The following is a 24,677-nucleotide window of genomic DNA, read 5'->3' as shown; positions in this document are numbered from 1 at the left end:
ACACAGACAGTATTTATTTCTGCAATGGAAGTGGACTTCTGAAGGACAGACCCATTTTGAGAATGAATTTAAAATATTGATTATTTAAAGTTTCTTTTACTAGATGAAAAAATGTGTAGCTTGGTTTATAATCTCAAAGATTCAACTATCTCCCAGTGGGATAATTAGCAAATTTCACAAGATATTCCTAAATCCACAATTATTCACAGGCTTCTCTCTCTATTTAGGGCAGCCTCCGTGAGTTTATAGGTTGTAAATCTCCTCACAGACAGAGGATACTGCTTTTAGGGTCTAAACATTATAATAATTTGGCTACAAAGCAGGTTCTTTTTTTTTTTTTTTTTAAATGTAGCACTTGACATAGTCTTGATTTTTCTGACTTTGTTTTTTTTTAATTAATTTTTATTTATTTATGATAGTCATCACAGAGAGATAGAGAGAGAGGCAGAGACACAGGCAGAGGGAGAAGCAGGCTCCATGCACCGGGAGCCCGATGTGGGACTCGATCCCGGATCTCCAGGATCGCGCCCTGGGCCAAAGGCAGGCGCCAAACCGCTGCGCCACCCAGGGATCCCCTACAAAGCAGGTTCTAAGACAAGTGTATTTTCTTGGGGATATTTACTGTTGATGAAGTTATACCAATGATGGATTTCCACACTAGTAAGGAACCCATACATGAAGAATAGTCAGAAGGAATAGAAATACTTTTTAGGGCAATCCCAGAATTTAGGGTTTCTGAAATCTACAAAACCTGAAAGATCCAAGGGAAAATTCAAGCTACAGCATTTGGAAAGTTTAGCTAGAAATGGCTATTTGATTTTCACGAAGCTCACACACAAGAGGAAAGTATTTGACTGAAAGTAAAGGAGAAAGAGAAACAAGCTGTGATAGCTAAGACTTAAAAGACAGTTTTGTGGCATCCCTCAGAACCATCCGTGTCCACAGAGCAAGGGCCAACCAGGGCTGAAGGCCATGAGCTTTACGGAGCCCCACAGGAAAAGAAAAACCTTTGGGGCCAGTCTGGAATGGGGAAGTTGGAGTTTGAGGGCAAATGTGACGTTAATCAGGTTTCAGAGTGAGATACGAAAGGACGGGGTTTCCCAGCGTAGATCCGAAATGGCTGTCAGTGAGTCCCAGTGAAAGGACAGCCCCATGGTCCTCTTCCTGGGACACTCTGGGGTGATAGGACACACCTTTGAAGTCTTCACCTCCATAGATGGGCAGACCCTGCTCTTCAGGGGCCCAGAGGCAGCTAGATGTCATTCAGTACCCTCTACCTGCTTCTCGATCCCTTTTCCCAGGCCTGGGGTGTTCTTGGGGTACTGGGACTCTGAGACTTCTGCCCAATGACCCTGAGCCTTTTTCTGTGGCCTGCCTGGGTCTTCATCACCTGACTAGAGCATAGACCATGCTGGGTTCTCTCTGGCCATGCCCGTCCCTACTCTGTAGGCAAGGAGGGAAGGCGAGATCTGTTTACCCCCACTTCCAACTCAGCAGTTGAGTCACCTCATGGTGCTTCCCAGGAAAGGCCTGCCTCCCACCTTCCCAGATGTCCTGCACTCTTGAGTCTATGGGTCTTTGATCATGGGTTTCCCTTTCCTGCCTAGAGTTCTTTCTCTCCCATCTTTGGAGAATGCCAACCTAATCCAATCCAACTGTACCTCCCAACGCTGGAAGTGGCCTTGGCTCTCCCGCAGCACACGGCACAGATCATGGCCAGCACTTAGCATGTGGCAGGAGCTGTCCATAAGTGGGTTTCCCCATAAGGCTGTGGGCTGGTGCAGGGTGAGGCTCTATCTTGGGCTTCTGGAGGGGTCCAGCCCAGCACAGCTGTATGCAGGAGCTCAGAAATGCTTTCCAGGTGGCTAAGAGTGGGGAATCTACACTAAGCTCCTTGCAGCTTTGACTCATGCGTTCATCTGGCCCCCAAAACGCCACAGGTTGGCCCTGGCAGTGCTCCTTCTGACATCCAGGGATGTTCATCTAACAGTTCCTGAACTTCTTAAGAGCTTCATGGTACATGAAGGGGATAAAAAGAGCCTCTCATTCTTGCACTAAACTGTGCAAACTTTGTTGTTCAACATGCCAGACACTGTACAAAAAGGCTTCCTCATGAGGTTTCTGTCCTTATATCCCTGAGGGCAGGATAACACAAGATTTGGCCCTTGACCTTGGGGGAGGGCACCAGCAGGCCCATCCTGCCCTATGCCTCTGCCACATAAGAGGTACCCCCTCCCCATCTCAGGTCGGCTCCACCCTGTACCACATGTGTGTATGTATATGCCCCAGGCAGCCAGTTCAAGCTCCTCCCTCCAAGAGGCAGATCTAAGGAGGAGGCCCATACAGGCATAGGCCATTTGAACAGAGAATTGCAAATGTCCATGTGCCAAGAGCGTGGTCTTAAAGGGGCAGATGCTGACGTTGGTCCCTGGACTCCTTGTGTCTATGCGGGGCCCAGGGCTGGAGCTCCCTGTGGTATTAGATACTAGTGATGACAAAGTGCTAACCTGCTCGCTCGTGTGCACTCTCACAAGGGATCATCTAAGGGGGATTTACCTGTCTTTGTCTGCTTTGCCTTCATGTCCCTCCCCTGAGAACTGTATTATCATGGAGACCGGAGTCCTTATGGACACTCTTGGCTCACGAGGTGCCAAAGCAAATACACTGTGCTCTGCCTTCTGTTGGAGGCATTCCCACCAGGGGAGGTGGGAATAGGGGCCTTACCTGCTGCAGGTGACAACTCCACCTTGGAAGGATGGAAGCTCAGGCTGTTTGTGCTGGGAGTAAAAATCTCCTGTCTCAGCTGACAAAGGCCTCCGGGTGCTAACGGCTACAGGGAACTTCTGGGTCCAGCTCAATGACTAGGTCTCCTCAGCCCAGAGACAGGGGAGCCTCCTTAGTGCCAGCAGCAGTAGCTGGCATCTACATTAACTGTTCTGCATGTGGGGCACCTGGGTGGCTCAGTGGTTGAGTATCTGCGTTCGGCTCAGGGTGTGATCCTGGGGTCTCGGGATCGAGGCCCACATCAGGCTCTCTGCATGGAGCCTGCTTCTCCCTCTGCCTTTGTCTCTGCCTCTCTCTCTCTCTCTCTCTCTCTCTCTGTGTCTCTCATGAATAAATAAATAAAATCTTTAAAAAAATTGTGTGACTCTCCTTAAGGGCAGGGAGGATAGCAAAGAGTCCATTTTATGTGAGGTTTTCAGAGAATGTCTTTGCTAAAAAAGAAAGACTTCTCATGCCTTCTCTTCAAGGGGAGGCTTCTGAGGGGTTGGGACAAGCAGAGAAAGAGCTGACGAGCTGACTGCTTCTACTGTAAAGGGAGTCAGGCTTAGGGCAGCTACTCTGTCCAGGGAGGCTAAACATCTTGTCAGAAGCCACAGACAAAACAAGCACAGTGGAACCGGGCTCAAACCCATGCCAGGTCTGCCTCCAGAGACCAGGGTGTGCCCATCAGCCCTCTCTGGGTATGGACTGAAAAGTAAGGTCTTTGTCCCTTGTCTGAGTCAGGGTGGGTTTGTGACTATAATGCAATCTGGTGGTAATGACGTGTGTGACTTCTGAGGCCAAGGCACTACAGGCCACAGTGCTTTCTCCTTGTTCACCTAGTATCCTTCTCCAAGCCCTAGGCTGCCACACAGAACCATGACAGAGAGGCCACACAGAGGTTCTCCGGCCAACAGTCCTCGTTGAGCTGGTTCTTTGTTCACACTCTCCCAGACAGCAGACGTGAGAATGGAGAATCTCTGGCCCCAGGGGCTGGTGTCACTGCCTGCTGTCTGAATCACTCCCTCCTACGTCCAGGTCCTATGGCATGGCATTCCCTCCGTGACCTTTCTGAACTCCTGACTCACAGAACCCATGAACAACATGGAGTGGTTATTGATTATATCACTAAATTTGGAGAATTTGTCTCACAGCAATAAATAACCAAAATGGAATTAAGAGCATTCTGGAGGAGGGTGAATACCATAGAGACAGGAAAGCACAGTGATGTACCTAGTCCAGAATTTGGCCTGGGTCTCTCTGATCCTGTGGCCACTCCTTAGATAGATTTTCATACATGCACCCTTGTTGGGAGCCAGGAAGGGGTTAATGGATCTAGCAATGGCTCTCTGTTGACTCTTCCAACCTCGGCCCACCTGTCTCACCCTTGTTGTTGAAGGCTTGTGGCTCAAGGGCGCATACTGTTGCTATCTACTGTGAAAGGACATGTCTGGAGAACTAAGCTTAAAATATCCTGCTTGTTAAACAACCCTGCTTTATAAAAGAGTGAATAATACAAATAAAGTTGGCATTGTGGCTGAATCCAGCCATATGTCCCTCCTGCTCCCACTCTGTTTATGTCTCTTTTCTTTTCCTCATTCCCTTACCCTCATCCCTGGACGGTTGTCGCCCCCAGCACGCGTGACACACCCTCCACAAACTCTCTGAACAGGGACAAGGAAAACTGAAGGTCTCTCATCCACTCGGTCTGCTGAGGAAGCACTAGGGCAGTGGTGGATATTAAGAACCAGAGCAGGTGTGCCTGGGTGACTCAGTGGTTGAGCATCTGCCCTCAGCTCAGGGCGTGATCCCAGGATCCTGGGATCGAGTCCTGTATTGGGCTCCCCGTGGGGACACTGTTTCTCCCTCTGCCTGTGAATCTGCCTCTCTCTGTGTGTTTCTCTCATGAATAAATAAATAAAATCTTAACACACACACAAAAACCAGAACAAACTTCTGTTGGTTGCATCTATAGGTCAGACACTGCATCATTTCATGACACAACATGAAATCCATTCATCTAACAAATACTTTGTCCCTACCCCATGCCACAGATAGGTCTGGGAAAGAAGCCATGTGCAAAACAAAGTTCCAGTTCTCCTGAGGCTTCTGTGTGAGTGAGGTTGATGGACAATAAACAAACAATGAGAGCATATTATGTCAGATAGTGATCAATGGCATGGAGAAAAACAAAGCCCAGTAAGGGGAAAAGTGATGACATTTTAGAGAAGCTGGTTAGGAAAGGGTTCCCCAAGAGAGTGGCACTGGAGAAGAGAGCAAGTCTGACAGTGGAGCCCAGAAATCGGCTCTGAAATGAAGGGAAGAATATGTGCAGGTATACAGGTCTTCCAGCTCAGGAACCTGCGGCCTTCTCCAGAGGGCACATCTGGAGACTGTCCTTCACAGGGCTCAGGGCACCCATGCCAGGTGTGCACCTCACTGATCACCCACCACTGGCCAGGCCTCCCTCTGGACCCTCCAGGCAGAGCCCCGAGAGGGGTACTTACGCAGAGCACGTGGAGAACCACCGCCCCCTGTCTTCGATCTTCGTTGGTGAAGATGTCATTGGGGAATTCGTGCAGGGCTGAAGAATGGAGAGAGAACAGCAGCTCAGAAGAGATGACAATATTTTCAGGGCTGGAGGTCTGGGACGGTGTCCTCAGTCCTCATTTTAACACAGAATCCTTGCACTTGGATGAGAAAAAATTTACCATCTTTATGTTTACATATCTCTAACTGGAATTTAGTGGTTCCTCCAGGTAAGAAGATAGGCAACAAACCACAGGAGTGTGAGAAGCACCGGGGACTCTTCCTCCAACAGGTGTTTTCATGATACATTCTACTGTTACACTCATGGCAGCTCTCACTCACCACTTCGACATGGGGGAGGGGGCAGGTTCAGATCACCCCTTGTGCTTTAAAGTATCAGTGAAGAACTACATGAACCAACTGCATGGAAGTTTATTTTCTAATATTCTGACAACTTCATTTCAATATGATCAGTTGCCTGTTTGTATGCTAGTATATTTTATCATCTGCATCAAGAAATGTTTTTCTGAGCAGAGGTCTGTAGGCTTTATTCATTACCAAGGGGGTCCCTGACACACACAGGGTTAAGGCCCCTGCTCTAAATTATCCCTTATTTCCTTCCCACCAGGACTGCGTTGGCTTGGGGCCTTAGGCTTTGGAATGGTATAATACCCTCCTGCTCTTTCATTCCTTTTTTGAAGATTTATTTATTTATTTATTTATTTATTTATTTATTTATTTATTCATAGAGGCACAGAGAGAGAGAGGCAGAGACACAGGCAGAGGGAGAAGCAGGCTCCATGCAGGGAGCCCGACGTGGGACGTGATCCCGGGTCTCCAGGATCACACCCTGGGCTGCAGGCAGCGCTAAACCGCTGAGCCACCCAGGCTGCCCCTCATTCCCTTTTGGAACTTGACCCACATTTGCCACCACTGAACTGGGTTATTAAGTGCAGAGCTGCTCGTGCCCCTCTCCTTGCTCTCAAAACCTTCCCTGCTATGAGATAAAAGCTCCAGTCTGTACAATGGCAGGGCCAAGCTGGTCCTGGCTGTTCCCCACCAGAACTTCTCTTCTGCCCTTTTATACTTTGCATGTACTCAGTCACTCAATTACTAGCTGAGCAGTTACTGTGTTCTCACTGCTGGAAATTTGACAGTTAGCATTGTTACATGTGCTCTCATATTCTTGCCAGACAGGATCATTTGCCATTCCTTGAGCGAAACTTGTATTTACTTTCTTTTTATATCTCTATCTGACAGATTATACCACTAGCCTGGGATATCCCCCATCCCCAAATGGTCTCTCTCTGCCTCTCATAAAATTCAATCAGCTTCATGGCCAGGGCCTTCATAAGGCCTTCTGTGGGACCCATGGCTCTCCTCTCTGGAAGCCGCATCAGACCAGGCTCTGTGGGAAGCTGTGCAGACTACCCTACCCTTAGCCCCATCTTCAACAAATGTGGCCAGCTGATGAAAGCAGCCTTTGTCTCAGAGCTCCATGAGCTCTCTGTCCTCCTCCAGCTCACAAGTGGGATAACCAGCACCAGCCAATGGGGAGGATGTACAAGATGACATCTGCTTGCCACTTGTCTTGCTTTGGGTTTCTCCCCAAAGTAGACCCCCTCAGCCAAGGATTTGGGGGTACATAGTTTATTTGGAGGTGATTCCTGTACACACCGTGAGTGAGGAAGGGGAGGAGGCCGGGGAGGGAAGGGAGTCAAAGATAGTGACATTAACAGGTGAGTGGGTGATGGCTCAGGACACCTGGGGCCCAGTCCTGCTGCAGACCCAGAAAGACGGCACGGAACATGCCTCTGGTTTGCAGCTTTTTGGCCACAGGATTTGCCCAAAACACAAGCCTTTAACTATTCCTTGAAAAAGTTCTGCTCTCTGCTTCCAGGGCCACACTGGATAAAGACATTGTGGAAGTGGTGGTGGTGAGGTGGCCAGAGTATGCACCTAGCATATTAGGCACAAGTCACCTGTGCATGTCACTAGTGTCACCATGCTTGCTAGTTCTGTCTGATCCCTCATCTGATGAAATGGGGGAGATAAGGAAAGACAGGGATGTCACGATCCCCCTAAGTGGCTTTCCAAGCTAGAGTTGTTCCAGACAGGCTACACTGAGTCTTCCTAATCAATAGATGAGAAAAATGAGAGCAAGCCTGGAGGATTTCACTTGGAAGATCAAATGACACTATAGTCTGGAAATTACCAGGAGGGACAAGAGTTCAGAGAACAAGCACTGCATGGATTCTAGCCACTTTACTCAGGTGTCTCCATTCTAGCATCTTCCCTCTAGCCTCATGTTCTGGCTGCTGTGCTCTTGTCCCATGAGCAGAGCCAGAGGAAGCCCTCCAGCCTTCTACTTCCTCCTTGAAACCTCCCTGCTGGCAACAGGGCCCACAGCAGGCTGGACATGGAGAGACCTAGCCTTTACAGTCCCTAGTCATGCCTTGTCTGTCCTTCCCTCCCCACCTCCTGGCTCTCCCTGTGCACATGGGATATCTTACACTCTTAGGACATGCTTTCTCATACTTTCTCCTTTGAACTTATCTTTGAACTTACCTGATTAAATTTTAGTCCAAATAACCATCCCATGGCTCTCACATTGCTTTCCCCTCCCCAAGTTATTCAGTATGGATACAATGAGAAATGTCCTTTTCTGTCCACTTTCCAAACCCAGGACACTGAAAGTCTCCATGGGCCGCCCTTGTGGTGGGGAGCAGGGCAAAGGCAAGGAGAAGAAAGATTCTGCAGGGTGGGCTGGAGACTTTTCAGACCCGACTGGTTCCCGCGTTCACCTGCACTTGCCCAGACCATGTGTCCCAGTCCTTGATTCTGAAAAAACCACCACAACCATCCACATCTTTGCAACTTTCTCCTTTCTGACATTCCTTTTCAGTGCCCAGGGAGGTGGGGCTTGGGATGGGCTGTCTGGTGAAGGCTCTGATGGACTGATGGCCAATGACAAACCTGTGCAAGATGACGCATTCACTGAGCACCTGCTCCTGGCAGGTACCATGCCTCGCCCTTCACACCCACTATTTTGTCCTCACAGAAAGCTTTCATTCCCATTTTGTAGACAAGAACCCAAGGAACAGAGGAATAGATTTCATACCGGAGGATCCCCAGCTGGAGAGCTGCAGAGCAGGGGCATGCACACAGCAGATGCAGGCCTGGGAACGCCCCTCGCTGCTGCTTGCCCGGCTCCTAGCATCTATCAATCTTACTCTGCTAGGTGGCCTCTTTCTTCTTGGGACTTCTTCCAGATAGGGGATCTGATTAGATCTATGTTCTGCCCCATGAACCAGAGTGAAAAGGTAGGCTGTTTTTTTTTCCTTTACATTTCTCTGTGTAGCTGCTGTACAGCGTTTCCACACTGGCCAGTCCAAGGTTTAAATGTGACCCTCCTGGGATCCCTGGGTGGCGCAGCGGTTTGGCGCCTGCCTTTGGCCCGGGGCGCGATCCTGGAGACCCGGGATCGAATCCCACGTCGGGCTCCCAGTGCATGGAGCCTGCTTCTCCCTCTGCCTATGTCTCTGTCTCTTTCTCTCTCACTGTGTGCCTATCATAAATAAATAAAAATTAAAAAAAAAATGTGACCCTCCTATTGCCCTCCTACCCCTAGAGAATCAGAGGCAGGACTAGTATGTTAAGTTCATGTATGGATCACAACAGCCATCACTCTTGAGAAACTGAAGCCACCCTGTGATGAGTGCCATGCAAAGCAAGCACGTGGGGACCACTTGTCATCAATGAGGAGTAGAGGTGGGTATGGAAGTGGGAGCTGTGGTATGTTCTGTCACGACATGTGGAAGACACCTACTTCTTTACTGCTTGCTCTGAAGGCTTCCTACATGAGGAATAATGTGGTTTTGAGCAAAAATGGGAGGGTAGTGTATGAAGGGAGCAGAGTCCATGGTGCAGCAACCCCACCACTCTGCATCTGCAAGGTGTCCACTTTGTGCCGGCTCCATCCTCCCTGCTTCTCTGTGGCTTCATCTGTGAAGTGACACAGGGCCCACAGTGTAATGATTCAATCAAGGGTACAATGTCAGTAAGTGATACATTATGTTCTGAATCCAGGCATTTTGATTTTAAATCCACCTGACACTCAACAAACAGCCAAGTGGATGAGTGTAATGACCGTGAATAAGTGGACCCACTAGGTTTCATGGTTTGACTGGGGAAGGGTCTTGGCAGAGGTCTTGATGCCCAGCCAACCCTGGGACCTGGCTGGAGCTCTTAGAGAAGACTGTGCTGGGGGCTATGCCCTTGGATGAGGTGGGACCTGCAGAGCCAGTGCTGGCTCAGGAAGGGCTAAGGCGCTGTCCGAAGTCCTGGCCAAGCAGGCCACTGGCGGACTTCCTCATGAAACTGAATGTGGCTGCTCAGTGGCTGTGATATGGGGTAGGTGTGTTGGAGGTTGGTGGGATAGGCAGAGGAGAGTCAGCTAAATGTTCTCAAATCAATCTGCTTTAAGAACAACAAGATTCTTATTTGGTGGTTTCCAGCAATGTGGAAAGAATGACCAAGTTAAGTATTCCCCGGGAATCTTCTGATGTGGATCCCATCCCGGCCACTTATTCATCACAGGTCCCCTGTGAAAACATGTATCAGGCTGGTGATGAAATTATAACAATAATTTCAAAGACTTAATGCACAATTTGCAAAGAGGGATGCATACATTTTATTTTCCTCCTATAGGTTCATCACCTTTTGATGGAAGTCACAAAAGATTTTTAAAACTTGAGCTGGAGGCCCTCTCTTCTTGCCCTCCATGCAATAAGCCTTCCTTCATAGGTTCTACAAGCCTATGTGTGAGGTTGGATCCCTCAAGAGCAGACCTTGAGACAGAGATCTGAATGTCAGCAGTTTATGTGGGAAGTGATCCTACTACAGGAGAGGAGGGAGACAAACCAGGAAAGGGTTGATACAGTATGCTCAGACTTGCTGGGGCCCCTCTGAGAGATGGTGTAGAATATGTTTCTGTGTTGTGCACACATGCGCATCCATCACTGTTGAAGGCTGTCCTAAACCTAGGACTGACCCTTAACAGTTCTCAGATCTGCACTGGCCAAGTCAGTGTGTTCGTGGGACCAGGGAAGGCCCCAGACAGAGTCACAGGTACATCAAGAAACTGCCTGAATGTTTGTTGGCCATCTGAAAAATGTCCTGCAATTCCTCTTCATTGTTCCCTCCAGGCTAAACTCAGGGTATTGTCAGTGCACACAGCAGGTATCCAATAAGTGTCAGAACACTAAAGGAAGCAGACCTTGGATGCAGACTGGGAAGAGAGTATGTCTGTCTTGTCCACCTGGCCCAACAGGTCAAGAAAAGGGCTGCCAGCAGCAGCAGCTGAGCTCATTTCCTTGAGGCCAAGCAAATGTGGGCACAGACTCTGAGGCCCCAAATACACTTGAGAAATGGGTTTTCAGAATAGCTGCAGCTGTCCAAGACAGGAGTCTATAGACATAGGGTGGCACGCTAGACTAGAAGACTATTCTCAGTGCTTCTTGGCCTCAGTTTCCTCATCTATAAAACAAGGTAGGGCTGCTAGAGCCTCCTGAAGAGCTAATGGCAAAGCTGATGTCATCCCAGCTGCCTTCCATCTGGGTGTACTTCTTGACACCCAAATCCAAAGAACTAGAGGCATTTCTTAGTCAAGGTGGGAGTGGATGGTTACCATCTTTAGGAACCTCACATTGTCCTTGGGCTGTAGGTTAGATTTTGCAAAAGGGCCCAGTGTAGAGAATCAGGTGTGGATTTGGATCCCACCTATATATATAATTACTCACGGGTTATCCTTTCCTCTCTCAGAGCCTCATTTCCATCATCTGTAAAATGAGTGTGTGAATGCCAGCTTTGCAGGGTGGCTGGGAAGAGTGCAGGCAGAGTAAGTGAAATGCCTCCCACCATCTTCCTGGGCCACATACTGAAATTCTTTGTAATTATAACAATGATGGAATGCTGGTCCAGCCTGGGGATAAGTACAATTTTTTCTCGTCTTGGGAGTCAAAATCCACCTACTGCCAATTCCTGCCTGCTTTGCACTGGCATCTGTTTCTCCAGGGTGGTGTTTAGTCCAAGGGAGCTACATGAACATGTGTGCCTCTCGGTACATGCCTTCCTGTGTTCAGGTTGTGTTGGAGCCAAATAGCCCACGTGCATGCTGAGAAGAGCTACACATCCAGTGGAAGGTTCCCCAAATACCTTCAAAATCCTCGAAGTCTCTTTCTGCTCTTCTCTTTCTCTCTTCTGATACTCCTCTTAGTACATCTTGCCAGCTCAGGGAAGCTAGCAAAGGCAAGCAGTGCTGTTCCCATAGAAACCACAGAGCCCTGAAGGGAGTGGATTCCCCTTACCAAGGCAACAGCAAGCAGTCAGCTGTCCTGCTTCTCCTGGCTGCTTTCCTGAGGCTTGAGTTTGATGAGTCCAAATGGAGGTTTGCAAGGGATGGAGGGTATTTTCTCTTTCATTTGGAGAAAAAAATGTAACAGGGACATTCATGGTATCTGTAGACCTATGCTCTCATTTTGATCAAATGGAGCCCCCCAAGGTGAAGAACCAAAAGCTCAGCTAGCTTAACACATCTGAGTGCAAGGAATAGAACACTGGCATTTCATCCCAGGGGCCTTTTCATAACAAAGTACCTCATGCATCTTGTTGACTGGCCTCTTGGGAGCTGCCCCAGGAATTTTGGGTTGACACTGCCCAACTTCTCCCATGCATGATGGTGACTTCATGCTTCTGCATTAGACACCTTCATCTGCTCCACCCTATAAAGCCTCCTGCCTCCTCTTCCCCTGGTGTCAACATTGGGAGAACACTGTCAGCCAGCTGCAGTGGTACTTGGCTTCCCACAAAACCTTCCAGACTCTTCCTGTGGGGCCCTTGTCCTGTGTAAGTACCCAACAAGTGGTTTTCTAGCCCAACTGCAGTCACCTTGGATTCCCATATTGTGAGCTCCCTGCGGACAGGAACCCTGCATTTTTCTCTGTGGCCAGTACCCACTGGGCCAGGAGCCATGAAACAGAAAAATAAATATCAAGTGAAGACAAGTGTGAACAAACTTAGAGGGACTTTCTCCCAGGGGATGGTTTTTGTATAAACACAAGACAGAATTATTAATTAAGAAATGATGTTAGGAGAAATAGTTCAGTAAAACTCCCAGCAACTGGGAGTGGCCACTTGGGCTGTTCATAAATAACCTATTTCTCTTTGTTCTGGAGACCTGGAAGGAATACACTTCTAGGTTTCCTTTAGGGTAGGTGGGACCATGCAGCTTGCTTTGGTCAATGAAATAGGAGAAAATGACCTATGTCACACTTCTAGGCAGGCTTTAATAGCCAGTGTCTGATCCATCACCTTGCATTTTTGTGTCTAAATATTCGTGGAAACATAGGTCATGATGAACTTTTCATCAGCTTGGGTCCCAGAGCAACTCATATCAGAATCTGCCTCCTCTCCCCAACACACACATTTTATACATGTAGCATGAATAAAAAATAAAATGTTTATTTTCTTAGCCCCTGAGATTTGGGGCTGTTTGTTATTCAGTGTAGCTAAGCCTACCCTGAGTAACATGATTGCTAATATGGTGCTCAGCATCCCCACTGCCTTCTGCACATGAGGCCTTGCTTCATCAATTTTTGGTTTCTTCTGTCTTTTCCACTGGACTGGGGGAGGATGATTAAGGTTGGAGGGAATTTATCCTTGTCTTCTCTGTGTTTGCAGTGCCTAGCTAGGTGCCTGGCACAGAAGAGTCACTTAATTAAAAGTGTTTGTTGATTAAATGAACACATATGTCATAACGGAAGTCCCCTGAACAAAATTATCCATAAAAGAATCGGCATGAAAATGGATATATTCTCAACTTAACTTTCTAAATATTTAGTCTCTGGAAAAGTTTCAGAGACATTTTGGTGCCCTCCTCTTACACTCAGTGAGGCTCAGCAAGCCACAAAAGTGCAGGGGCGGGGGTGGGACATATATGGCAATGGGTGAGTGCAGGGTGTCCCAGAGAACTACAGGCTGCTGGCAGGTCGTCTTTAGAATCTGTGTCTCAACAACACTGGGAGATGTACTAACAAATCAATCATGTGCAAATAAACACACACTCAGCCCTTAGCACGCACCGACTACCATACTCAATTGCAGTTATAGAAAGGCAAATGATGCACAGTCCTGGTCACTGAGGAGTCAGCTCTCTCTTCAATCAACCCAATATGTAAAGATCGAACTGCAAATGTCTATTTTTCACTTTTTCATGGTTTCTATGATAGGAATCTTTATTCTAGATTCAAAGATAAGTAAACCAAGACCCAAAGAAGGCACGTAATAAGCCCAAGTTCACACGGATGGTAGTGGAGGAGCTGAGATCATAACTGGGGTCTGAATTTCTAGCATGTTGATTCTTTTGTAACAGAAAGGGCAAATTGACCTTTTCTTCCCCCTTGACTTCCAAAGGCACAATTTCTTTCCTTCAAAAGCCAGAAACAAAGTGTGGATTCAAATGGATTGATGTGCACATAGAAATAAGACCATGAACAGCATCTCTATGAAGGAGGATATAACCACAGGTCATGGTAACCAAGAGCCTCAGTGTGGGACAAACTGTCAATCAAAAAGATACTACCAATCAAATTTGCTGAGGAAGGTTGTTTCAGCCAAATGCTTGCTGGTGACATTTGTTTACCATAGGCAGCCAGGATTTTACAAGAGCTTAAAGACCTAGACCTGAAGCCCTCCTTCACCACTTAAGAGTTCTGTGGCCTTGGGGAAATTCTTTAATCTCTTTCAGTCTTAATTTCTTAATGTGCAAAATGAGAGGATGAAAACAATACCAGTTAATGTGATTATTATTAGGATTAATTATGATGATGTTTACGAAATATGCAGTACCTAGACTCAGACAAGTAATTATCAAATGATAGGTCCTTTTACCTTATTAAATAGTAGAGGAGAAATATGGACAAGGGGTGTTTCCCAAGACATCAATGCCCTGCTCATATTCCTGGAGTCTTACCACTTGATGCTAAGCAACTACCAGCATGTCCATCTTTTTGCCTGAGGGCTTTCCCCAAAGAGAAGAGAAAGTTCTTTGCTCAGATACAGCAGGCTGGATATGCTGGAGAATTAACACTGCTCTTTCCCCTGGGTAAAGCCCTCAACCAAAGCCTCATGAAAGGGTGGGTATATAAACACTTCAGCTCCCTCACCACCTGGGTGAGATAACTCTCAGGTGTGTCCTGCACTGCTTGCTAGCATTCTCAGCTAGATTAAGCTCTCATTGCTCACTGTGACAATTGGCTTTATAATACTCTTTTGATTGGCTGCCTTCCCTTCCCTGTCTTACTTCCTGACTCCCCTATCTGGATCCTCTCCCAAATAAACCTGTACTTGAATCTGCCTCAGGGCCTACTTCTGATGAACCCATATTTAGACAAGAGATGTGAAGAATTTTGCACTTTTGCACCTCTCCATTTCAACAAAGATTAGTTTTTCCAGCAGAGGACTCATCCATATTCAGGTGAATTCCACCCCCCCCCCCCAATAATGGCAGTACTTTTCAATGGCCTTATTTCCATGCATTTATGGGAGAATGATGCATTGTGCTTTGTTGACAGCAGTATGGAACCACCTAAGTCTTGAATGCAGGTTGGAAGACTATCTGTCCCTTTTTGATGGTGCTGAAGTTGATCCAATACACCCATGAGAAGCTCCTTGATTTCCACTTCAGAGCTCTTTTTCTCATATCCATATTGGCAGGAGATTTTAAAAAATCATCCCACAAGCTTTTCTCCTGGAAGAGAACAGACATTCTTTGCAACTAAAGAACCCCAATCATTAGTTACCATAGACTTTTGGCCTGGCAAGGCACTGAAATGTAATTTGATGAACTGGAAACATATTTCTTTATCAATAATAAAAAGTCATGGCATCAGTGTTGCTCATGTTTCCAAGCCAGTAGCTACTGTAGAAAATACAGTGATCCCATGACTAATTTAGTGTTCTCAGGCCACAAGCATGGCAGCACAAAGAAGGAGGCCTATTTGTAGGGGCAAGAGCCTATAACCTGTATTTGTTGCTCATATGGGTTTACCATGACTGTGTCAGTAATGAATTCTCAATAAGGGAAGTAGAATATGTATGGTAAATAGCCCTGTGGTGGTCAGAACTTTATGCCTTTCATGGACTGCTCTGTTTTTCAAAATGTCCTTTGGTGCTGATGTCAGAGAACATATAGATGGATGGGCTGGGGTCTGGCCCAGGTATTGCATCTCTTATACTCTCATGTCTGCTTACTGATGCAGAGAAATTCAGACCAACAAGCTGATGCACACAGAAATCCACTACAGAGCTCCTTAAGGGAATGTGCATTGTTAACAGAAGTGGCCACTCCTCCTCAGCACCCTTGGAGGGGATGAGTGTGCATGAAAAATCTTTCTTAGGACAAATGCAATTAAAACAGTTCTTTCTGAATATAGTAATTCCGCATAAGAATATACATCGACAAGATTCACTCTTTACAGCTTTATTTTATAGCAGAGATGAACTGTGCATGCTAAATGACTGGACACTCCAAAATCAGTGATTTTTTTAAAATGTTAACCCATCAAATTTCAGAGTTAGAATTAACCTTCAGTATTCTATTGGTCTACAGATGGAAAGGTGATAAAAGAATGATTTTATGAAAAGCAGAGTTAAAGTTTTTTCTCTGTTTCCCTTTTATTTATTTTTATTTTTTTATTTTTATTTTTTGTTTTTTTAATTAATTTTTATTGGTGTTCAATTTACCAACATACAGAAAAACACCCAGTGCTCATCCCATCAAGTGTCCACCTCAGTGCCCGTCACCCATTCCCTCCAACACCCGCCCTCCTCCCCTTCCACCACCCCTAGTTCGTTTCCCCGAGTTAGAGTCTTTATGTTCTGTCTCCCTTCCTGATATTTCCCAACATTTCTTTTCCCTTCCTTTATATTCCCTTTCACTATTATTCATATTCCCCAAATGAATGAGAACATACACTGTTTTTCCTTCTCCGATTGACTTATTTCACTCAGCATAATACCCTCCAGTTCCATCCACGTTGAAGCAAATGGTGGGTATTTGTCGTTTCTAATGGCTGAGTAATATTCCATTGTATACATAAACCACATCTTCTTTATCCATTCATCTTTCGATGGACACCGAGGCTCCTTCCACAGTTTGGCTATTGTGGCCATTGCTGATAGAAACATCGGGGTGCAGGTGTCCCGACGTTTCATTGCATCTGAATCTTTGGGGTAAATTCTGTTTCCCTTTTAAAACCTATCTTTTCTCTTTCACCATTGATGATATTCCATGATCATCAGTTTCAGAGAAAGAAAATGGATCTCCTCTTACATGTTCATCAATTGACTGGTAATGACTTGACTGGCTGTTAGGTTGACTCTTAGATAGGGTATAGTGTGGTAAAGGAACTTGATCTATTAACAATGTCTGCCATAGTCATGGGAATGGGAATGGGGACACATGTGCTTCTTATTCTCCTTCACTGAATCTTTGCTGACAAATTCCTAAAATGAAAGAATAACTGGCACTCCTTGCTTCTAATAATGATGATTACTGCCATAATTTCCTTTGATCTGTATCTCTCTTTGGGTAGCATCTATTTAAAGGTTGGGGAGCATTCAAAGTATTAAAATACAATCTTCCAAAGATATCAAATATATTAAAGCAGATATATTAGGTTGTTACACACCCATAGTATAGTAGCTTGAAATCTGGCTTAGGACAATGAAATAAATATCTAAAAAAATTCACAGTTAGTTGTAGGAAGAGATGTAAATAAACAGATAAACTACTGGCTAATTCAGTTGGCAAAATACAAGCTGTATTTACTCCTCACTTAGTACTTGGCAACCTCTGCTTCTCCTTGGAAGAAAAATTAACATGTTACCTGAGGAAATCATTTTCCTTTTTATGTTGCCATATATTAAATATTAGATACCTATAGTTTGGGGTCAAAACAATCTTCTAATTACATCTGAAACTCTTTATTTCAGTACCAGTTTTCTTTTTAAATTTTATTTTATTTAAATTCAATTTGCCAACATATCTGAAACTCTTTTAAGGATAGGTCTGAAAACAGGGTTTTTTGTTGGATCACAAAGTTCGTGCATTCAAAGTCTAGATTCCAAATATGATGGCTCCACCTGAATGAAAATTAAGAAAAAAGTGTAATTAATTTGAGACTAAAAGTGATTCCTATATCAATTTTTCTTCTTCTTCTTCTTCTTCTTCTTCTTCTTCTTCTTCTTCTTGTTCTTTTCTTTTTATGGCTTTGAATGAAACTGACTGACTGCCTTCTGCTTTCACAACTGGCTTTGTTCTCCAAACTAGGCTTTTAAGGGTATATAGACCAAGGGTAGGAACAGGAGAGATCTCTCAAAAAGGTCACTGTGCTATCTTTTAGTTAGCAGAGCAAGACTAGTTACAGTTTGGAGCCAATAAGATTAAAGCAAAAGAATTTAGAATCTACTTGATATGTGTCTAGTTATTTGTTATTGCATATTTGACTTTACAGATGATGTGCAGAGGAGACTCTGGATTCTGTTGTCTTTCTCAGAAGAGTGTTGAATTTCTATTTCCTGCAGGCACTCCAAACTCTAATCTCGGAGACCTCAGCCCAATAAGGTCACTGCTTTCTGTTCTGGCTCTATCACCCATGCACTGTACATACTAGGGAGTTTCACAGGGGAAAAGTCGGTAGGTGTGGTTTCCTTCCTTCAAATTTCATACTTCCTCCAGTCTCTGTTTGCTTTACTCCCTTTCCAGAGTTTTTAAACAATTGTTTTCCTTTATTTTGTCTAGATTCCATAATTGTTCCTACAGGAGCATTAATCCAATGCAAGCTGCTCTACTATGAATGGAAGTCTAAAGTCCAGAATATATTCTACATCATCACCCATCACAAAAAATTTACAGGACATTAAACTCACATTAAAGATTCCCCAAACTTGCTATTAGCTACATTAAGTTCTCCATAGAACTAAGGCATCCTGAAGGAACCATGTGCCCCAGTAGTAACTAAAGGCCTGGGGAAAGTGACCAGTCACTTGAATGGGCTGGCAAGATTTGATAAAGGGCTGGGGTAATCTAATTGCATACTAACTTATATGGATAAACCAGGGCCTGGATGAAGAGGGTCCTCAATACAGCAGAGCTTATAGGAAGAGATGATGCAGCATTCCACAGCCCTCAACTACAAATATTTCAAGGTCAAGGAACCCAAAAAAGTATCTGTGGCAGTTCTGATGTCTCTGACAGGTGATACCCAAAGGCTCAGAGGCAAGAATGTGTTTTAGGGGACAAATGATATTGGAAACCACTTACTGCCAAGGGAGTGAAATCATGTTCTACTTCTTTTGGAGTCCGGAGGCTCTCTTTTATGTTTCCCTTAAGTGTCAAATTTTGACATCTTACATGAAGTTGGCAAATTGAAATTCACAGCAATAGAAGGTAGGTGTTTAATAAGTGCCTTTCAAGTCCAGACAAATTTGTGAAGTTTCAGAAACAGGAAAGAAAGGTAGGCAGCCAAACAAACCTCTGGCTAAATCTGGCCATTACATAAAGAACATAAACATATTAGTGTTTAATTCTTTTAAAAGGAAGAAAAGGAAAATTATGCTAAATTCCTGAATGAGTCAAGAACAAAATAATAAATACTACAATTTCTGTTCAAAGTAAAGTGGAAAGGCAAACATGAAGGAGGAGGGAGAGGTCTACTTGTTCTTGCCCTAGAACCCCATCATATTCCCTGTTACAAGCCAATGACTTTTTGCTCTCCCCCACTACCCCAAACTTAGGGTTCTGTGTCATTGCTGGCTAGCTCGTGTCTTTTCAAGTGCTTTTATGTCATTGTAGGATTGCAGGAATTGAAAACATTCAGAGAAAACCTTAAAGAAATCAACATCATAATTTTGAGAACAAAAAAAATGCAGAGGTAACAAACTTTGTGATGCATTAACCTCGGTCATTATGCATGTCACAGAAGCTGGATGCAAATTTATGTATTTACTGTCATAAACCAGGACAAATCTTGATATCACTTGAGAAAAGGCCAGTCAGAGAAAATGAAGACCCCTTTGCCATCCCCACCATCCAAAGACTGGTTTAACTTGTACTTGAAGATATTGGCATACTGAGCTGCACGGACAGTGAGGTCATGCTATGGGTCGGTAAGACGACTTAGCACTTTCAGATGATGGAAAAGTTTGTGTTATCACTTCCTTCGATCTTTCCTCACATAAACATTGAATTTCAGGGCATTTCATATAGACCTAAGGAGAAAAATCTATTAAAATAATCTTTTTAAAATGACCCTTTTAATGTTTGAAATATATGGTTTGTTGTTGTTTTTGGTGAGGGATGCAAATAACTTTATTCTTCTATGAAAGACTCCAATGTTTAAGTTTCTTGCCATAGTTCAAATAAGCAGGACCAGACTTTACAGATATCTGCATAAAAAGTCTCCAATCTCCTAGGTAACATTAAGATGAGAAGACAGCCAAAGGGGCTGTGTTTCAGTCCGAAGATGGAAGCTGCAAATCCCCCAGGGGTCCTGGACCCACAAAACAAGGTCCTGCCTAATCTCCTCCAAGAGGCTGGCTGTCAAGTGGCCACAGGTGGGAGGGCTGGGGAGAGTAGTGTTGTCTCTCCCTGAGTCTGTGACACAGAAGCAAATTAGCTGGCTTCTTCTCAGTGATTTCAGGCAAACAGTTCTTTCCAAAGAAACAGGGTTCCTTTGAGAAAGATTCAAGTACCAAAGAGACTCTGATTCCTTCATGATCACAGCTGAATACTGTAAGGATAGCAAGCTTTCCAGGGACGCAGATATGCACACAGATGTTTCCCTGTCAATTTCACTCAAGGATGCACGGTGCAGTGGTTATCCATCTGCCATGCTGCTCTAACTTTGGCAGGGGATAACTAGGAAGTATACTACACAGTCTTGCCCTTGTGAAGTACAGAGACCAGTTGAGGAAGCCGGATTTAAGTGCACGAATTCACAAATTGGAGGACGGTAACAAGCAGGCTATATACCCTCCCAAACACCTAAGCATGTATGTATGTGAATGCAGGAGTAAGTAGCTCTTATGTAGCCACTCATGCAACTGCAATAACTTACAGAACTGGAAACATGACAGTTACTCATTGCCTTTCTGACACCTGTACAGGGGAGACTCAAACACCTGGAGGCTGGAACCACTCAGACTCCTCAGCCTCTCTGTCTCTCTATGTGGTTTCTCCACATGGTTTGCCCTCAAGGTCTCTTTGGCATGTGGACTTCTCCTATGGTGGCTCAGAGCTACAAGGCACAAGTTTCAAGACAAAGAGGTAGAGAAGGATGGCCTTTTATGATCAAGCCTGGGAAGTCATGCAGCAGGTAGTTACAAAGGTATGGCTGACTTCCAGGGAGAGGAACAAGATTCTGGAAGAGCACATGGTCCTGGGGTTATTGCTGGAGTCATTTTGGAAGATGCAACCTGCCACTATCTGAAAATGAGAACCACATCTGTGGCCACGTTCAGAACATATCTTTATCTAGATGAAGATGAACCAGACAGTGGATGGTATTTGGGTCAGGAAGAAAAGTAGTGGCATGAACCAGCATGGTGGATAAAGACTGCATCGGTGAGTGAGATGTGTGAAGCCTCAAAGAAGGGCTTACAGAGCTGCAGAGGAGGCATTCCAAGTGGATAGGGAGAAGGATGGAGGGACGGAGGTGGGAAGGGGCAGAGCCCTCTGTTCTAATGACGTAGGTACTTTTCAAAGCATTCCTCCTCAAATGGACACTCATGTTCTCCAGAGGAAACATGAATAGCTACTAATGTGTTAACATATCACTGTTTCCCTTACATGATCTTTCCTAATCCTCACGGCCATCCCAAGAGCTCTATGCTTTATAGAAGGGGAAACTGAGGTCTAGCAAGAATGGTCCTGGGACCACATTTATCTATGTCAAGTGCCCTTTCTTCTACATGATGGGTAGTCTCCTGGGGTCAATGTGAGTCAGGGCTTAGTTCATGTTTGCTCAAGACTCTGAGAGATCACGCATGCACTTATGCAAAGCCCAGCTTTGTTTTTCTCCAAAGGAAAAGACTTCACCCAGAATCTAAGGAAGCTCATGGGGTTGCATTCAATTTCATGACTGCATTAGGACCCAGCATGGGACCCACGACTAAAATTGGTCAGTGCTCCTGAGTAGCCTTTCACTAAACCTCAGGCTAGAGAATATAGATCTGGCATGTGTTGGGATTCTGCTCCACTTGCAGGCCTTGTGGTGGACAGCTTTATCCACCTAGAGCTTCCTGTTCAGACCAAATGTTTTCCAGCCCTTTCTACCCAAAGGGAACTGGTTCGGAGTTCTGCCTTATTTAAGTATTGGGAATGTCTACGTGCATCTTGGCATTTGTTATAGACTACAAAAACTAGGAGTTAACTCAGATCTTCCCATTACCTGAGATACATCCTGATGGAAAGCATGTTGGCACCTTTTGAAGTCATCTATCTGTGCCCTGAGCCCCATTTTATCATGTGCACATTTTGTGGCCATAGGATGCTGGTACCCCAGTATCTGCTTAGTATGTCAGGACCCTCAGGGGTAAGGCAGAGAAAAGTTAGTTTCAGGGTTCCCAAAAGATTCCAACTTACAACACAGTGAGGCTTAGACACTGGGGAAGAACTAATCTGGGGCAGTTATTGCTCCTATAAACTCCTTTAGAAGTTGCTAGAAGGGAAGCCATATTCATGCTCTGACTCCCTCCCTGCAAATCCCTTTGCCATTCCTCCTGTCGCTCCCTGCTCCCTGGGTGCTTTTATATCTGACAGCCAGGACCCAGGGCTGTCTTGAGCTAAAGTGGCCACTGCGAGTCTGCTTGACACTATATACTTCCCCTTCCTCCTCCCTCCCTGGTCCCACCACACACTCTCTACCAGTTTTTCCAGGGAGCACTTTCAAAATCACTTTCGCCTGAACACTCAAGCCAGGCTCAGCTTCTGGGAACCCAGGCTAACCCAGGAACCACACAAATGCTGCTTCTTCCACAAACATTCCCTTGATCATCCCAAAGGAATCTTACACTAAGTCACCACAGAGATTGGGGTCCAGACCACATGAGTGGAGGCTGGAGGGTAGGCGGTGGGCAGCAACTTGTTCCCCACGCCTGTGGGTACGGGTATGGTGTTCTATCCTTTCCCTTCAAATGACAGGGTCCCGAACAAGAGACACACATCACTCATCAGCCATTAACTCCTAGGGGGCCCATGTGAACTCAGTGGATGAGCGTTTTTTCTGAGATCACAGCATGCCTCTGGGTCCTTGCTGCATACAGATGAGCTGGCTCATGTTTAGGACAACTGATGCTAGACGGGACATGCTCTGGGAAATCGTCAGTGAGAAGGGGAGTGGGACGATGGTAAGGCAGTGAGTGGAGAAGCCACAGAAACAACTACCCGTGGCCAAAGTTTCCATTCCTGATGCCAGCTGATGGGAGCCAGGGGTGTCCCAAGGGCATATCTGACTTGTCTGAACCAAGACCCGGCAATGAGAATGTCTTCTTATGGGGTTTTCACTGATCTTGAACACATTCTAGATATTTTTATGTTCTCCTGTCACGTCGTTTTTAAAAAAACTGTTCTTACCAGGAAGCTTGGATCCAAACAGTCAACAGAAGAGAGTTTGTGGATGTGCCTCTGGAAGTGGAAATGGACTCAGGTGACAACAGAACACCCAGCCTCAAATCTGGGGTGTTGTGGAGAAGCTGTGTAGTAGAACCTGCCAGTGTGTGTGTGTGTGTGTGTGTGTGTGTGTGAAAGAAAGTGGCAGCATGGGTTTGAGAATGGGAAAGGCTGTAATTTTTTGTGACCATTTCCAAATAATAGAAAGGCAAGAACCTGAGAAAAGGGGAGAAGCCTAAGAGGTGGTCAGGGGCAAGACTAGGTGCATACTAGGGAGTGAAGTCTTGAAAACATCTTCCACACGAAAGGTATGCACCACACACATTTTGGCCAACCTTGCCTTTCCTGGGGGGAACTATACTACCATAAAAAAATGAAATCAGCTCTTTTTTTGCCCTCATTTTTAACAAGCCTGGCTGAATAGTTGAGTGGCTACGTCCGCGGCTGGTGGTGCTGTATGCCGGGGGTGGCAATAATGTCTGCCCAGCTATGTTAGCTTATGAATGCATCCACTCCCCTCCCCAGCCCTCTATAAAACACGTTTAAAACCTGCTATGGTATAATGGCTTGGAAAGGGAGGTGAATCTCTCAAACTGCTGAATGGTGTGTCCTTGTAAAGGTAACGAAAGCTTGGGGTTTTATAACACCCAATCTGTGCGAAGTCAAGCAGGACAACAGGGTGACCGTGTACCACTGGAGCGGACACTTTGACGCATGTGCACGACCTCCTTAACCAGGCTGGTGGACTGCCTCCCCTGCCCTCCGCCGCACCCTGCCGCCCCTGGTGGCAAGAACGCTGGTCCAATCACCCAGCGTGCTTCTCCCTGAGAACTGCTCTTGGCATATGGGTGCTACCTCACCCTAAATGCCTGGAAGATTAGGTCCTTGTGCCAAGAGTGGGGTTCAGCCAATGTCCTGCTTCAAGTTGGGACAGCTCCGTGCTGCTATTCATATGCCATGGTCCTGTGGGATCAGGCTGAGGCTGGTCTGCCGCTGAGAACACAGCTTTGCTGACTCCTGCCTGATCCTGCTTCTCTTGCAGGCCTTCTCCTGAGAACTCTCCATCCATAAATCCCCTACACAAGAATCTCTGTCTTGGGGACACCATCTGAGACAGCCCCTTGGGCTGGCTTTTGCTTCTAAGACTCCAAGGGAATGGGGCACCTCACTGAAATGGAAAATGTACACTAGCTGGGAAAGGTGAATCCCTGTGTACTTAGGAATGGCTTAAGCAAGCCTGGCCTCTTTTAATCCCTCCAAAGCACCGCAGCCTAGAGCTAGACCAGGGGTTCTAGTTCCTTCTGTTCCAAGTTGAGCGCCCGGCCTGAGAAAAGTTGCCGCCCAGGCAGTTTGCCCTGGAAATTGACCCACAGCACGGAACCAGATTAAGATTTGGCACCAAGAAATGATTTTCTTTCCCTCCAACCTCCTACAAACATCCGTGGAATAGTTAAAATTAAGTAGGATTTCCTTCCCCCAAATCTCCCTTTGAAGTTTGTAGATGGATTTTTTGGGAAGTTTTATATTTTAATAAGAAATTTATTTCCCAGATGATTCCATCACTTGGAAAGTAACGAGTTTGGACAAAACCAGGCATCCTTGTTGAGATGCCCCAAAGATTCATGTTTGCAAAGCTTTCCTGGGCTAATTTTGT

The 24,677-nt window shown here is 45.7% G+C and overlaps 1 protein-coding gene across 2 annotated transcripts in view; it reads right to left on the bottom strand.

Annotated features, from left to right (window-relative positions):
* SLC24A3 (solute carrier family 24 member 3) overlaps positions 1-24,677 on the bottom strand; it is a 477,919-nt gene that overhangs the window by 186,511 nt on the left and 266,731 nt on the right. For both annotated transcript variants that reach the window (XM_072736499.1, XM_072736500.1), the window contains exon 3: positions 5,271-5,347. In XM_072736499.1, the coding sequence (XP_072592600.1) occupies positions 5,271-5,347 (77 nt within the window). The remainder of the gene's footprint in view (positions 1-5,270; positions 5,348-24,677) is intronic.

This window comes from Vulpes vulpes, chromosome 14, assembly GCF_048418805.1.
Source record: "Vulpes vulpes isolate BD-2025 chromosome 14, VulVul3, whole genome shotgun sequence".
Classification (NCBI taxonomy): Eukaryota; Metazoa; Chordata; class Mammalia; order Carnivora; family Canidae; genus Vulpes; species Vulpes vulpes.
This window is presented reverse-complemented; position numbering and strand designations above follow the sequence as displayed.